Genomic DNA, 17,614 nt, shown 5'->3' with positions numbered 1-17,614 from the left:
TTCCTTAGCTCGCCACCTGCTTGATTCATCTGCCAGACGGTCTCAGTTGCCTTGTGTAAACCACCAAGAGCTTTGATCGGGTAAATTGAAAACGAAATGGTTCCAATATGCATATGAGGCAGGTGTTTCAATTCCTAAAGCTAACTATTTAAATATAATGATTTTGATTACAAAACTACACAATTTGTATATAAAAGAAGGATTCAAATATACCTCGATCATCGCATTTCTTTTTCTACACTGTTTAATGGCAATATAAAAAATATTTGGCAACAACATCAAAAAATGATAATTTTCATCAATTTATAATGTCGACTGGTATTGACCTAAATAGCTTCTTCCTCACAACTAATTTGTTTGTAATATTACAATATATGTATAAGTAGGTACTGGAATATAAAATCTACTGATTTCCAGAAAATAGCACCTTGCTCAAAACGAATCCATCTAAAGTTTTATTTCTTCTGAAAAAAAATTCATAATTTAGTAATATAACAAAAATATATTGTTGTAAAATCATTTTTAAATATAAATCACATTCCGTTTTCCATGAAAATACAGTATTTTAACTTGTACTTTATTGCATATTTGACATCTTAGTATGTTTTTTTTTTGTCCATTCAGAAAAGTACAAAAAACTCTCATATTATTACTTATAAGAGGATATGTAAGTATTTTAAATCGCAGATTTTACATAATTTAATATGGTATATGTATATTGTTTGCTATAATATTAGCTATTAGAAAAAAAGCATAGTAGTTCGTTGAGAAAACCTCCACCAGGCAATTTTACTGACATAAACCAATTATACGTTTCCAACGAATAAACTATTGCAATTGCCATAGTAGCATATCAGGTAATCGAAAATTTAAAGTAAATTGATTGATAATAAAGTTTGTGAATTGGAAACCAAAAATGCAAAACCAGCGTTTCATTTGTTCGACGATATTAATAGTTTATTTAAGCCATTAAATAATATTCACGAAAATAAAATACTCTTTCATGAGTTACTTTAGTATTTTTGTATGGTTCATTTGGTTTTTCATGTTTCAATAAATAATTAATGACATCAGTAAAATTTAAAATATATCGGACATTTTTCTAACATCAAATATGCAATAGAGGGCATTAAAGGGTTATGTTATTATTAAATTAAAAAAATTAAAGAGGGAAGCAAAATATATTTAATTAAAGTCAAAAATTTAAAGTTCAAATTTTACTTTTTACATATCAACTAAAAAACATAAAATATACATATTTATGTAATTTTATTCATATAATCGAAATCGTTTTAATCGAAAATTTCAATTTTTTTTTTCGTTATATATTATAGTTGCCTCACCTCAATTGAGACGAATCAATATTTTTATTTATACAGAGTACATATTTTTTATAGAATGTCGATATTCGATAATAATTATTATGGTGAACGTTACACAAGTGTATAAATTGATCTCACAAGTTAGCCAAATGCCAGGTCGTTAGGCCTGGAATGATTTGATATCCATCTTCCTTTAAATAAAAAAAATAATATATACGTTGTTTCAGCTGAAAAACGTATATAAATTATTAATAATAGGAAAAATGTTTTTTAGTTTAAAGCGAATATGTATTATAAAATATGTCATTTGATTTCGTTATTGGCGATTTTAATCAATCAGCGCGCCCGGAATATGATTAACGTGGGCCCATTAGATTTCAAATCTCCAGCAATGTGTGTTCTGCCATCGCCCATCACCCATCACCCATCAACCGTAGCACTTCAACCACACATGCATATCGCACATTTCAACCGTCAAACATTACATATTCCACACCAACAGCCGTTGATTGCACCAAACACCCACGACACACGATGACACAAATGTTGCACCTCGATGCATAGAGATTAAACCGCGATATTAAACGACTGCAAAACCTTTATGAGTGTGTATTGTGAATAGTAAATGCTGGGTCATAAAACGCAAATGTTATTGCAGACAATAAAACTTTTAACCATCTTTGACAGCGATGACAGACCATTGAAAATATGCATGATTTGGCATTGGATTGTAATAAATGGACTATTGAAACGCCGCGCTTCAACTGTCAGCGAAACGGGTATTTATTACTATAAATTATGTGACATAAATATGTCATTTAAAAATATTAAATTGTATTTTAAGTTTAAAAACATAACTCAACAATTTATTTGGATTTTTTTTTGCTCTCTTCTAAAAGAGTGAGAAGAGGGTATTTTTTTTAAAAAATCAACGTTATTAAAAAAATATATATAAATTTTTAGGCTTTAAAACAGCATTTGTACCACAATTGTGAAATAAGTCCGTGAATAAATTCGAGAAACAATATAAAATGTAGTCCTTACAACCTTAAAAATGTATGAACTTCCTGATGAGTCTTTAAAAACAAACATAAAAATTTGGATTTTTTTTGTAGCCGATGATTTCTTTGCCAAATATTTCTTTGGAGTCTCCAATTATACAGATATAGTCCAATTTTGAATTTTTTAATTTATTACAGAACGTAGCTACAAGGATACGAAATAAATATAAATGGTATACAATTTTTTTAACTCATTTTGTGGTTGCGTTTTTTTTCTTATTTACAAAAATGAAGTTAGTTAAAAAGAAATTATATCGACTGTAATGATATTATATTTTCCATCGAATAAATACTGCTTTAAACAAACTATTTTGTATGGCTTTATAAAAACAAATTTCTTAAATTTAATAATATGTATAGCAATCACTCATTTTTATTTAATATATGAGTCGCAAGCGGTTTGTTAACTCGCTTTCATCCAAGATTATTCCACAGATTTATACAGAATTAAACAGCCGAGTTGTACGTAAATAATTCACTGGTAGTAATGATTCAAACCCTCCCGCAATTTAATTCTAATCATCTCAAATCGCGATCAAGCCTTTGCCGAGTTAACGATTTTCATCTCGTAATTAATCAGAAACTAACACGCGCCGGGGTTTGCCTGATAGCGCGGGTTAAACAAGAAGTTAGGAATACAATTTACACCCAAGTTGTGCATATGCAATAGGGTAGCAAACATCGCAGGGGTGAGACCGCTGGGACCTTCCGCCCCCACATGTTCTCCTCGCTACATGTACCTGAACTATCATATTTACACGGGCGTAAATATGAAATGAAAATTAATAAACCAACAGCTTAGTAACGCCGAGAAGCAGCTCTGTAAACATTGTTTGAAGCTGATGGACACAGGAGACAAGACTTTTGTAAATGAAACTAATAAACTGTATTGTTTTATCATTCAGGCAAGCCAACACAGCCTCACCTAACCTTCCATTATGTTCTAATATTACATACCATACATTTTGCTGATGTGAATTTAAAATATATTATCTCACGTACACTGTAGTGCCTATTCACTACATTGGACGGTGTATATGAAAACACGCGCGTATTGGAACCCAACGTTGCGTTAACATTTCAAAACAATAGGTGAATAACTTAAGGGCATTAAAGATTTTGAACAAGCGTTTATTTTCATAAATATAAGTTAATTCTACGGTAAAAACATTTACAAAACAATTTTACTAACGCTTTCAAAATATAAAATTTTCCATTGAAAATATTTTACGGAAATATATTTGTGTTAGTGATTAGTTATGTTTTCTCATTTTTCCTTTAAATACGTTTCTTACCTTTTTTTTGCCTTTTTACTGTACCTTTTAATGCTTTATACCTGTAATTTGCCTTGTGATGTATTATTTTTCATATTCTAATTGGTTTTACAGTCTTGTTAACCTAAATTCCATGTCCCAAAACGAGCAATGTAAATTCTTCTTCTAACCCTAATCCTCACCCAATGGTGGATAAGGTACTGAATCGTATTGACGAAATGTTATCTTGACCGTTGCATACATGAAGGCAATTTGATCAACCCTCAGCCTCAGGTACCAGTCCAGGGTAATATTAATTAAATATGAGAGTGAAAAAAATCACTTATATTTATTTGACCCCCCCTGGGAATCGAACCCAGGACCTCCAGAACGATAGCCGAGCATCCTGACCATTACAATACTGAGGAATATTTTATTGATTAATATAGGTGAAATCTACGTTAACCCTTCACTGCATAGTGTATCAAATTTGTTACATACTCAAAAGTTAGTGTTAAAACGTTCTTTAAAAATAAAAGCAACCATTCTTTGTTGTTACTGATTTGATACATTCATAACTCATGTATATAGTTCATAATTTAGCCAAAAGACGCGCTATGAACGCCAAAATAATAACTTCACTTGTCTCTCGAAGACGAACTGTCAATGCAGTCATGCAAAAAAAAGTCATGCAGTGAAGGGTTAAGAAATATTTATAAAACTATTTTATTATCGCTTCTAAAATATAACGTTTTCAATTGATAAAAGTATGTTGGATATCCGTACATATAGTTTTGGTTTATATAACAAAACAATATATACCTTGAGACAAGATAGAAGTACCTACATACAACTGCGCTATCCCAGAATTGACTGATGGCTCAGTATTTGCACACGCAAGGATTGACAGGGCGCGAAACGCGGAAAGGGCGGGAATCCATCCGTCAAGGAACGGCAATGGCGGACGCTGCAGTCGGCAATTAGCGGTGTTCACACACGTCCCGTGTTCGTGTCTTCGAGGGATTATGAGTATTGGCAGAGAACAAACACAGCCCAGACGTACGTTTACACATGAGAACCAGCTGGCATATTGATTAGATGCACTCCAAGTGTAATGGGGTAGCCAATCACCGGTAATTCGGGATTGATCAAATTAAGACTTGGTCCGGCGCCGAGGGCTAACATGGTCTGATCAGCTCGGTATCGACTTGTTCAGGAAATACATTTAGTTCACCTCTTAAAATGCAGTATACAGTATCAACAGAATGCTTAAACATAATATTAAAATTATTTTAATAAGATTTTTTCAATAATTTAGAAAATCCATCTTTTATGATAATTATTCATCTTTTGACTCCTATCAGCACCCCTATAGTGCATATGTCACTCACTCCTTTCAAGAACGTCATAAATCAAAAAGCTTGATTTTTCAGGAGAACGTTTTAAAGTTTAAAAATATAACAAAAAGTATTAAAAATAAATATCAAGCCACTTATTGAACTTTTTACTGGGCAACAGGTCTTTTTAGGAATTATGGTATTAGGCCTTATGGTTTTTTCTCCATTGAAAAAATATGAAAACTGATATAAAAAAAGTATATTAAAAAAAAAAAAATAAACTATACATTTTCTTCAAAATGCAAAAACAACATTTTTTGCCTTGTAACGGGTAAATATTAAGTTAAAAATATGCCTCTTTTGCTGGGATAAAGTACATTTTCTGGGCATGCTGAAAACATTCACAACTGAAAATTTACGATTTTTGATTTATGACGTTCTTGAAAGGAGTGAGCGATATGACCGCGCCGATAAAACGCCAGGGTCATCTTGATCCTTGGTTAGGATCTAAGATATAATATTGGCATATATGATATTTGTAATGATGTTCGTAAACGAGCTCAGGGTGAAGGATATTTTTGTAGAAGAAAACAAAAATATTAACTTTTGACTTATTAAAATGGTCCTATTATTATAACGTTATCGGTCCATCTTCAAGGGATCGTAAAAATTAGAAAAAATACAATTTTCATATGTGTATGTAACCTCCATAAGTGCCATAAACATATCAACTTATTTTCTTTTTTCCCTTCTAAATTAATAGTCCCTACTATTCCTTCACCCATTGTCTTTTCCATGGACAGTAATATATCCTACTCTTGAGGGAAGGTATTCGGGGTTATCAGATGAGGTGAGGGTATTATATGATGATTCTTGAATACCTCTCTTCGAACTCATCAAGTCGCACTTGCTTGCTTATAGAACACTGTTTATTATTTTAATTAAAAGTACAGGAATTTAAAACAACATTTTGAGTGTGTCCAAATACTTCCAAATAATTCATTTTTTAAGTTTGTTTTATATTTACAAAATTTTGAGTGTGTCCAAATACTTGTTCACAAAATCTGTATTATCTCCAATTACAGGAGTTATTTTCATTTTTTTTGACATCTCATTAAAGGTGAAGAAGAATATGGAAGTCAGAGCATTTACGGGGCTGACGACCGTCATAGGCTAGTTTAAGTGATCACTTTACACACGTGTAACATTCACCAATTCTACCCATTATTGACAACCACACTACTCAAATTCTTGGAAGTTCTATTTATATTAACCAATTTAGAAACCTTGTTCTTGAATCACTAAAACTTCACTAAAGACATCTATTGGTGAGATGTAAAGAAGCTTTTTACTAAGCAGAAACTCTTATATTAGTATGTGAGGTCCGAATCCTGGATTACAATTATACACATGAGAAACGCCAGAAAATACCATTTTCATTTTTATTATTCAAGCTTATAATTTGACCAGATAATTTATTTACAACATTTTGAGTGTGTCCAAATACTTGTTCACAAAATTTGGATTATCTCCAATGATAAAAAAATTTAAAATAACTCCTGTAATTGGAGATAATCCAGATTTTGTGAACAAGTATTTGGACACACTCAAAATGTTGTAAATATAAAACAAGCTTTAAAAATGAAAGTAACTGAATTTAGTTACTAATAATTATTTCTGCTCTAAGGTCTTGGCTCTAGATGCAGTTAGTCGAGCGGGCAGGTGAAAAGAGGGCGATCGCAATTGTTTAAGGGCTTTTATAGCCTCTGTTACGTCACTGTTATCCCTAACTCACCGCTGTGAACTTGGCGGCTTGGCGGCTTGGTAGGTTCGCTGTCCGTTTAGGGACTCCCCTGAGTCACCACACTCTGAGCTCTTCCACCTCATGTCATATCATATGCATAATTAACGATCAAATTACCACTGCACCGATGCCATGTCCTAATTGCCATAAGGTGGGGTTAGAAGATAGAATACGGAAAAATGCTAGCGGTAAAATAAAGAATTACGATTAGTTTTGATAAATTTGAAAAGTCAGAAAGTATGACCGTTATAAAATGCACCGAAATTCAAAAACTATCTTCTTCATTCTTGCGGTACGCCTGTAAAACTTTTTCGCTTGGAACGGGTATGAAAATTCTTGTACGGGAAACCGTGGTCGCTGGAGCAAGTGGTCACGGCTCGGGAAATTCCGCGACTGGGTTGGTTATCGCGAATACCGAACCGACCGCATTCCGTGTTAAACGGACAATAAGGGATGCTACTGCCGCTGAGAGGGCGGTCACCCCCCGATAGGAACTAGACGAGCTATGTCAATATGACCATTATGATTAAGCAAACAAGACGTGATAAAATTCTAAAACATTTATTCATCATTGAAACGTCACAAGAAGTTGTACCCATCCGGCTACGTATTGTTATGGCTCAATCTGGTTTAATGGAGAAATATATTAAAAAGAACTTATTTTTAATACCGCTCACTCTTTTCAACAACGTCATATATCAAAAATCGTCAATTTTCAGTTGTGCATATTTTCGGAATGCCCAGACTATGTACTATATTCCAGCAAAAGCGGCATATATTTAATATATATTTAATATGTACCCGCTACAAGGCAGAAAGTGTTGTTTTTGCATTTTGAAGAAATGGTATTGCTTAATATTTTTTTTAAATATACTTAATATTTTCAAATGGAGAAAAAACATTCAGGTTTTACCTAAAAAGATCTGCTGCACAGTAAAAAATTCGATAAGCGGCTTGATATTTATTTTTAGTATATTTTATTATATTCTTAAACTTTAAAAACGATCTCCTGATAAATCGAGTTTTTTTTTATTTATGACGTTGTTGAAAGGAGTAAGCGATATGTTTTATTTCACAATGCTAATGAAGCAATGAAAGTATTGAAAATCTGTGAAACAACAATGCAATCGTAAACATTTAAAATCCTAAGAGACAGTATCGGTCGAAAAGTAGGCTATCCCCCATTGGCAATGTAAAGTATTGCGCGTGTTGCTATAACATTAAACACATGGATCTGCATTGGGGTAAAATCTGTTTTACATTCTTTACTTGTAATCTCTAAGACTTTTAGATAGACAAATACATGCGCGTATTAGAATGCAAGCGATGTGTCTAAGTTTGAAAGCAATCAAGCGTGAAAACATTTTTTTGGAATTATTTTTTTTACCACAACGGCAGTGCCATCTGTTGAATATAACAGAAATACACGCAAAACAAAACAATGCTCATTCCGAACAGCGTGATTCTTTACAACTACTGTCACTTGGCTTTTTTATGTTTTCGATTGCATTGTTGTTTTATAGATCTTTTCTTTGTTTCGCAAACATTGTGAAATCAATGTATTAAAAATGATTGCGTTCTATTGTTTTTATTACTATTATTATTTTCCAGTTTACAAAACTGGGCTACAGCAATGCGTAGCTTGATAAATTTATTATGAATTTTAATTCAACGCTAAAACCGTTTAAAATTCATATTAGAAAAACGGTATTGATAATAAAATAAACTTTTAATTGTTCCAAAAGTTTTTTGTTTAAATTTTATGAATAAAATAGTGAAAAGCGTTTTGTTTTTATTTTATCCCATTAAAATTTTCAACACAGCAGTGGCTTAACGGAATTGTGGTGTAGCCTACTCTTTCGCCAAAATCTAAAGCCTGTATTTTGTAAATAATTTCACTATTAAATACACACGATAAATTACGAGATAAATTTACATATCCCACGCGTGCTTCAAAATTTTACCGAAAAACCGATACAAGGAATTATTGTACATACAACACTTTATTTAACTTTTGTGCTTTAATCATTCATTTAACTGTGGATCTTTTACACTAGCAAATGCGAAAATTTATGCATCCCAAATATGATGAATTTCGACGTTAATTTCTGTTTGTATAACATTTCTTACAAACTAAGAAACAAATCACTATTAGATTGATCACAATGCAAAGTATTTTTTTACCGGGACTTTAATTTTACTGGGTTTTTATTTTTTCAGATGTTCTTAAAAGATGGTTAATTTTGAGATTAAAAAAAAAACAGATTTGGTAATTAAACACCTTTCGCAAGTTTTTTTCAATGTTACTCGTACATTGCCATTACTAACTCATTAAAAAGTATGTCTATTTGTTATGATAGGTATTTTGGCGGTATGTGATTTGTTTTTTTTTTCTTATTTGAGGACATTACAGTGCAAAGCTGATAAATTTGTATAGGTTTTTCATTCTAGGCGTTTAATTTTTTTTAATAACAATTGTGATTATCTTTCCTTTATTGTATGTGCCACCAAAATGGAATTTTAGGAAAATGTACCATCGAGGGCTTTTCTTACGTTCTATTCCCATAATGACAATTCCAATGTTTCTAAAGATTAGCGGATATCAATAACTTAGCGATTACGTATTGTGAACTTTTCTTTCATAAAATATGTTTTTTATTAATTGCAATATTTATTTAAATGAATTAATTGATTTTTTTTTTAATTTTCGAGACCGATGAAATTAGGTGAGAGCTTGCGCTTTTATGAAGATGGATTTTTTGATGCTATATAAGTTGCATGATAGTTACTTGTAAAATAGTTAAAATCAAGAAAACTTACCTCGATCGCCTGGTAGTGGGATCTTTCATGACCATCACTTCCGTTATGTCCCCGAATTTGTTGAAGTAGTCTCTCAGGCTCTCTGTAAATTAAAAGTATATTTTCATTTATTGATTCGGTTATTCTGTTTAATCTATTATATCGATTTTAATATAAATTATGTTAAACCACTTTTTCTTAAAATGTACTGTGATACGTGTTTCGAGGCACTCAGCATGATAAAAATCCTGAATACATTGAGCCTGTCACAAAAGATTTTAAGAAATAGTGATTTGTTCCTAGTAAAATTAAATTAAAAATTATGCTTGACTAATGATTTCAAATTGTCTTAAGTGAAAGGCTTGTTTATTTTTAAAAAGAAAAAAATATTATTTAAGCTAAGTAAGCAAATTATTTAAGCCGAACGTTCTGACCATGACACTACGGAGGCAGACATATTTTTTACTGTAATATTTATTCACTTTTATGTACCTAAGTAAGATCATGATAACACTGCGTAAATACGATGCAGTGCCCTATTAGGTGCGGATAAGAGTAACAAGAAGGAGAAAAAGCGAATTAACAAATGGTTTCAACCTATATCAAAATTGCTTGAACGATCTTTTAGTGGTTATCGTATAAGTCAAAGGGGAAATAAAATAATAATAAATCGCATAAAAGTTACTGTTCAGAGCTGCAAAGGCAGCCAAGCGAGTACGATATGTTTCACAATCCGTGCATGTCTATTGACTTTGAACATAAAGATTCTTCAAATACTCCATAGCGGAAAGTTGTTAAGTCCACCTGGAGAGTTATTCTTCTCTTCTCTTCGCTCGAGTCCATATTCTCTGTGGCGGCGTGAGGGATGGCGTATATTATTTCAATGTATAGAATGTACCGACTCCGTTCACGGATGAAAGCGTATCAGTTTCGTGTGAAAATATTGATTTAGAAATTATGTCATAAAACTCCAGGGAGGCAGTATGGAATGAATATTTTACCCCTTTCTATCTAAGCGTAAGAAGGAAGATTTTTTCATGCTTCCTCTATATCAAAGGCTTTCAAATGTACAAACCAATCATTTCTCAACGTAACGGATAGAATTTATACATATAAGTATGCAGAGATGAATAAACTTAATTTTAGCGATATATTGTAGAAAACATTTCGATATCTTTGAAACCTTGTATGTAATTATAGAAGTGCTAACGGTCAAAGCAATTCAGGAATTGATTATTATATTTGAAGGCCGATCTCGTTGAATGATACACAAGTAAGCAACATTTCTAATATGATTAAATCAAATCGTAAACGATTTTTTTATCGCAAAATAGGAATGAAATACACGGTTTTAGTGTTGCTTTTTATTCATACAGCTGTAACGTGATTATGCATAATAAAAGAGTTGTTACAAAGCATGTCCCACGGCGACTTGTAATACCGAACACATTTTATAATTTATGGTGCTTCTTTGAACTTTTTATGGGGTAATTGAAAATAACGTCTCGTAGATTTACAAATGTTGCTTTTCACATGAAAGGTAATCCGAAGTCCCCGTTGGATAGTCCTCCGTCGGTTTAACGTTAAAATATAGCTCAATGATACTCCGTAATCTTTTTCCAATCGACTTTGCTATCTGCCTTCTTTCTTAGACATCTCCGATATGGCGTTATATGTAGGTGGAAAATATTATCCCAAGGACCGGGCTATGGAAGGAATATAGAATATAGAATCCTCCGTTCGTTTTAGCGCAGGGTTGTGTCGAAGATAAAACGTAAAGAACGACCAGAGGGAGACTTTTATCAGGGGACGACGGTATTTATACGAATACAGTTTGTTTTATTTGCGTTGTTTGCATTATTTGCTAACTTTTACATACGTTCCTCGATTGAGAACATCGAATGAAAATTGTTAACGTACATAGACAATTTCGAATTTAATTAATAGAGTATACAACTAATAGAAAAACCTGGAGACAGTTTGTGGACTCCATACACTCTACATAGGGAGCGGATATGGTTAAAAAATAAACAAATCTAGATAAAAAGATGCTAATATCGTTTAAAATCGCTTAAGTTAAAATAAATTCAAAATGACATTATGCGTAGCATAATTTTATTAAACAATATTTCAATATTTACTTAATAAAACTAAAACCTTGTCTTTAACCACTTTTATTTTTGTTATTTTTCTTTAACCGATTTCGACATGCACCTCATCATTTTCAGGGATGGATAAATGTACTTTACTTAAAATTGTGAAATATTTGTAGTCAAGTTAGTGGATGGGATAAAAATGAGGGTAATTAAGTGAGATTTGAGGGGATAGAGGGGATGAAGGCGTAGAATTTTAATTACTTTTATTTTCAGAAAAAAAGAAAATATTTAAAATACACAATTTAAATTACACAAATTTAATTGGTTATCACTAATGTTATTATTTTGTTTTAATGCTTTTTTAATTACCAAAACTCCGTTATTATAAAATGGCTTTAACTTTATTTACTATTAGAGTGCAATACTTTCATTCCATTCTCGGTTGGAGAATAGTACCAAAAATCAAATGGTTAAAAAAAAAGTTACAGTTTTATTTTATGAAGCTTTATAACATGTCTCGCAATGCATCAGTAGAAAAAATCATGAAAATATTTTACTTTAATCCTTTATATATTTTAAAAAGGTAACGGTTATGAGATATTTTCTGTAAAAATAAGCGCACGATTCTACAATTATGTAAATTTAATTATAATATTTTCGAGATGTACAAATTTAAAATACAACATAAGCACCACTTTTTAAAAGAACACAAGTATGATCAAGTTCAACAAAAGTGCCAGGGTCTTGCTTAATATTCTTTTGCATTGAAATTCCCTTACTTTAACATAAACAAGAGCTTTGGAAACAACAAAAACATAATTACTTTTCCTCTTTTTGCTCGGCACCGGGTGTTCCGCGGGTAAATGTACGCGGAACTTTTGCGGTGCGTAGACATTATATATATATTTTATTTCTCAAGCCCCTGCCTGGTTCACCGTGTCTGAGAGATATCACCGCCTAATACATACGGACGTGACTTTAGATTAGAGTCGACACCTTCGATTCCCCGTGATACCCGATAGCTGCCTTCCGACATCACACCGACAGAATCAATATGTCGCTTGGATGAAAATGATAAGAAATTTAGTGTCACGTCCCTCTAGACACTGATTCATTTACTTTTGTATAAACAAAATAATGTATATAGATACATCTAGAGATATAATAAAAGAAAGAGTAAAAGACTTAAAGTCTAAACAAATAATGCATGCTAAATAATGATATAATGATTCGAAGGTACGGTGGCTTGGTGACGTGGTCCATGATAGAAGGACCTACAACCCGAGGATGAGGACAAGGGTAACATGAAGAAAAATAATTTTTAAAAAAAAACCTTTTTTGACATCTTAAAAGATATGAAGAAGAATTTGGAAGTCTGGGTATGACCTGTCATAGGCTGGTTAAGTGATCACATGCTTGCAAAGCTTACCACTATACCCATAATTTTACCTTAAACCCAGATATGTGAACAAGTATTGGATTCACTCAAAATATTGTAAGCTTTTAAATACTACCGAAATTTTTGTTTAGTCAAAAAAGAAAAGAAGAAAAAACAACTACGAGGATAAATATATTTTAAATTTATCATGAAGATAGAAAATAAAAATAAATTATGAAATCTTATCTGTTTTGTGGAAGAAATGGTTCATAAATTGCAGTAATCGCTAATGCCAAGTTTCCAGAAAACTTCTCCGCGAGTAGGTACTAGAATAAGCAACAAAAGCGTTTTCGCTTAATGCGCGCATTTTTTAAGCGGTTTACCTCGGTACGAGCGCACAATTTCCGAAATGAGATTGTTGGATTACATCGAATGCGATTCTCTTGCAATTCCGAATGCGGTCATATTTTTATAGTAATATCCAGTCCAAAAAGTACCTTATACAGAGACAAGTCTCGAGTATAGGGCAGCCCGCTTCGATTGTTACCGGATTTGCTAATTTTGTTTTGGAAGGCGGACAAACAAATCGGATGTTTTAGCGGATTTGGGTGGAGGCGGAGAGCTGAATTGCGAGTTTGGGATTTAGGCAGGTCGGTTCGGATTGTGGTTTACTAGTTCGCCGCATAATTCGCTCTAGCGGCGCTGGTAGTTTCACTGCTCACGTGGCCTTGAAACTTCCAAGTGTCTCATGCGGCCCACGCTCGTGATGCTAAGGGCTATTTTTACAAGAATGTAATTAATAAAACTGTTAATCAAGCTTTTGATATATGTCAAAATGTTTAATTATGGGTACCAACAAAAACATTTATGACGTACCTTATATATTTAAGGTAACATATCGCTCACTCCTTTCAAGAACGTCATAAATCAAAAATCGTCAATTTTCAGTTGTGCACGTTTTCGGAATGCCCAGAAAATGTACTATATCCCAGCAAAAGTGGCATATTTTTAACTTAATATTTACCCGCTATGGGGCAGAAAGTGTTGTTTTTGCATTTTGAAGAAAAGGTATTGTTTAATTATTTTTTTAAACGTACTAAATATTTTTCAAATGGAGAAAAAACCTTCAGGTTTCACCTAAAAAGATCTGTTGCACAGTAAAAAGTTCAATAAGTGGCTTGATATTTATTTTTAATACTTTGTATTATATTTTTAAACTTTAAAAACGCTCTCCTGAAAAATCAAGTTTTTTGATTTATGACGTTCTTGAAAGGAGTGAGCGATTTGTCATAACACCACTTTTATATTCATGCATATTCTATGCAATTTTCTATAAATCCAAAATAATAGTCCAAATTAGGCAAACAAATTTCATTGATTGATTTGGCAGTAACTTTGTGGTTAATATCTGTTCACTTTTATTTAAGTTTTGCGGAAAATGATGCGAAATGCGTAGAAACATTTAGCACAATAGATTTTAAGAAATAGTGGTATGTATTTGCCTAGTAAAACATAAATGAAAAATACTAATTTCAACTCAATTACCTGCTAGGTTTCATTTAAAAAAACTAAGATCTACTAAAACATATGTATATTCGAATGATATTTTTGTCCATAATGCAGTGACCAGAGAGAGAAAAAAAAACAATATATCGCTTTAATATAAATAATGTTATCAATTAAAATACATGCATCATTCCAAAATTTAAGTAGTGCGGTAATCAATGGATAAAATGGTGAATACTACACAGTATACAAAGTACTTACTTATACCATTCAAAAACTACATTATTCCCTTCTCAGTAGAATTTATCGTCAATATTAAAACATCAATAGGATTTTGAATAATACTGTAAAGTATATGAAATTTTATTAAACTCTTTTTTGAAAAAATTAACAACCATTACGACTTTTAAAATAGGTATATATTTTTTGAAATCCATAGCAATGATAAATTAAAACTTACTTTTTCATTGAATGTATCGAGATGAAATATAGTCTCTAATGTATATTATTGAGCAATCTTCGACATACATGCAAATGTGATTTCTTTAACTTAATCTTTCCTGTGAAAAGCACTGGACCGGGTCGTCGTAGTGTAGGGGGACATGAAATAGAGTTTAGAAGAATCCTTTGAGCGTAATCAGCGGGCAGTGAAATCTCTTTCATATTCCGCCATTCTTATCCTTGGACGTAATCTCAAATTGCATCGTATGTGGAAAATCGGCAAAGTTGCTCAAACACCATAAAATTGGAAGTTGCCAGGATGTGGGCGGGTCCGCCGGAGCTAGCCGACCGGCCGCGCCGCGAGATGGAAGGCTTTCGGTCGCCGGAGGACGCTTTCCCGCCCAAACTTCTGGCCGGAAACCTGAATGCGAAATTTCTGCACTATTTGCGTGACACCAAGACTCGCGGAAATTATTATTACCAAACTAAAGTTCTATTCTAGACAAGAGTTGAATGAATAAAGTTTGTACACTCAAATTATTCAGTGAATAAGTCATTTCTCGAGTACGATTTTCCGGTTGTGGTCCCGTGGCTAGTGTCGCGGACTCTGAATCAAAGGTTTTGGGTTCGAGCCCTTTCTAACTTTACTTGATTCCTGTTTTTAACAACGGGCTATTTGGGCCATCATTAATAGCATGAAATATAAATGTCTTTGTGTGTATTTCCAATTGCATTATTAGGGCGTGGTCAAAAGAAAAAAAACATATTTGTTTATTTATTTTCCATTAACCCTTCGACGGACATTCATATAGGGAGCACAGAGGCAACACGTGCAAAAAATGAAGTCACAATTAGCATTTATCTTAGTTTTAACCGATATTTTATACTCGTATTTTATATAAAGTTCTCAAAAAACATGTTTAACTAATTTGTAAACATTTTTGGTAAAATGTAAGTTTTTCTTACCGTCGTAAATTTAACAACAGTCCCGTACGAAGGTACATTGAAACAAGTACCTTTGCCTAGGGTAACAACTTTGCAAACGCGAAAGTGTTTCTGTAAAACATATGTTTTAAGTATTTTTTACTAAGTTCTTGTATAGAAAAAAAAAACTTGCTCTTTTTAAATATATGAAAATCAAGCTGCGATCCAGCAGTCTATTGGTAAATACTACATAAACAATTGAGCTGGTAATGCTTAAATAAGATAGTAACTTACACTAACCAAATATTACGATTAAAATTAAGGATGCGAGTATCAAATCTTCACTGCCCTATTTATTACGGATACAAAATTATTAATGCGAGGTGTATATAATAATTAAAACAGTTCGGTTCGTGTTAGGCGGCAAACAACAACGCAGCAAGTTTACCTGGAGTTGAACCGGAACATCGAGTTGTCTGTATATTATCCCGGCAGAGTCGCGGTTCGCTGGTTGCCAACCCCGTCTGGATTCACCTTCCGATATACGATTTTATGTCGCGACTGCACATTTGGTCGGGATTTCTGGTCGAATGAATAAAGCAGCCGCATACGTTTTCCCGAACAGACCGGCATATCTCAATGCTCGGCCAAACCTAACAAACAACCACTATTACATTTCTACCCGGGCCCTGTAAATGATTTGTCTCCGGACAGAAGCTTGTTGACGATTCGATTTGGGCAGAAAAGGTGCTTAGCTTTAACGTTTGCATTTCCGGAATGTTCGTCACAAATAAATAAGGAATTACACAAAACAACCCTTAAAAAATGCTTGGGGTATATTAAAGAGAGTAAAAGTTTTATTTTAAATCAAGGAGATTTAAATTGTGCAGATTTTACCCAAATATTAAACAAAAAATGTTTGCTAAATTTATCAAAGATCAAGTCATGAACAATGTAGAAAACTTGAGAATTTTTAGTATAAAAGATTAATTAATAATATGCTTTACACCATTATTGTCCATTCTTCCATTAAACAAAGTCCTGCCCCTTAACCCCCCCTTTAGTTATTACTCCACCCACCTACATATTATATAAACACCTGAATTTGTTTTTGATTGTTAGTTTTGTAATCATCTGTTGATGAAAACATCTGTAGTTTTCGAGACTAGTCGTGTGTAATGAAATAAAACCGAATGAGTGGTATTATACAAGTAAATTTTGAAATAATACTACATATATTGTAAGCTTCATCGATATTGTTGCCGACTCTAACATATTATACCGCATTGAAAATATGATATTTTTTTTTAACAAATATTATTTAAACACAAATCTGGAGTTTGTTTTCGACGACGGGTTAATTTTTGAAGTCCTCAATGTTCAGGCCTAGTTACCACGTGGCATATGGTTAATTGCGATACAATGAATCATACCCTTAGTTAATTATGTTAATACCCTTTTGACAATCAAGTTGGAATTTCATCAAGTCTTGTTCTCTACATGCGGAGTTAGCTCTAATTGTCTCGAGTAGTAGGTATCACAAATTACTCAAGAGACGCATACTGTTCTCCAACCCTTAGCTGCTAGACGGATTTCAGTGTTGCACCAAACCCCTTGTACGTAGCTAGTGTGTGCACATAAATACATTATTCAAGTATTATTAACAAGTTCGCTGTTCTTTAGGCCCTAACCT

The 17,614-nt window shown here is 32.7% G+C and overlaps 1 protein-coding gene across 16 annotated transcripts in view; it reads right to left on the bottom strand.

The window, feature by feature from the left end:
• Rbp6 (RNA-binding protein 6) overlaps positions 1-9,676 on the bottom strand; it is a 464,382-nt gene extending 454,706 nt beyond the window's left edge. For all 16 annotated transcript variants that reach the window (XM_088264853.1, XM_088264854.1, XM_088264855.1 and 13 more), the window contains exon 1: positions 9,598-9,676. In XM_088264853.1, coding sequence (XP_088120979.1) covers positions 9,598-9,632 — 35 coding nt within the window. In that variant the 5' untranslated portion in view covers positions 9,633-9,676. The remainder of the gene's footprint in view (positions 1-9,597) is intronic.
• Positions 9,677-17,614: the final 7,938 nt, after the last annotated feature.

Source organism: Brachycentrus maculatus, unplaced genomic scaffold, assembly GCF_059751285.1.
Source record: "Brachycentrus maculatus isolate JH-2025_06_01 unplaced genomic scaffold, ASM5975128v1 h1tg000238l, whole genome shotgun sequence".
NCBI classification, from domain to species: Eukaryota; Metazoa; Arthropoda; class Insecta; order Trichoptera; family Brachycentridae; genus Brachycentrus; species Brachycentrus maculatus.
The sequence above is the reverse complement of the archived record's forward strand: the minus strand, read 5'-3'. Positions and strand labels throughout refer to the sequence as shown.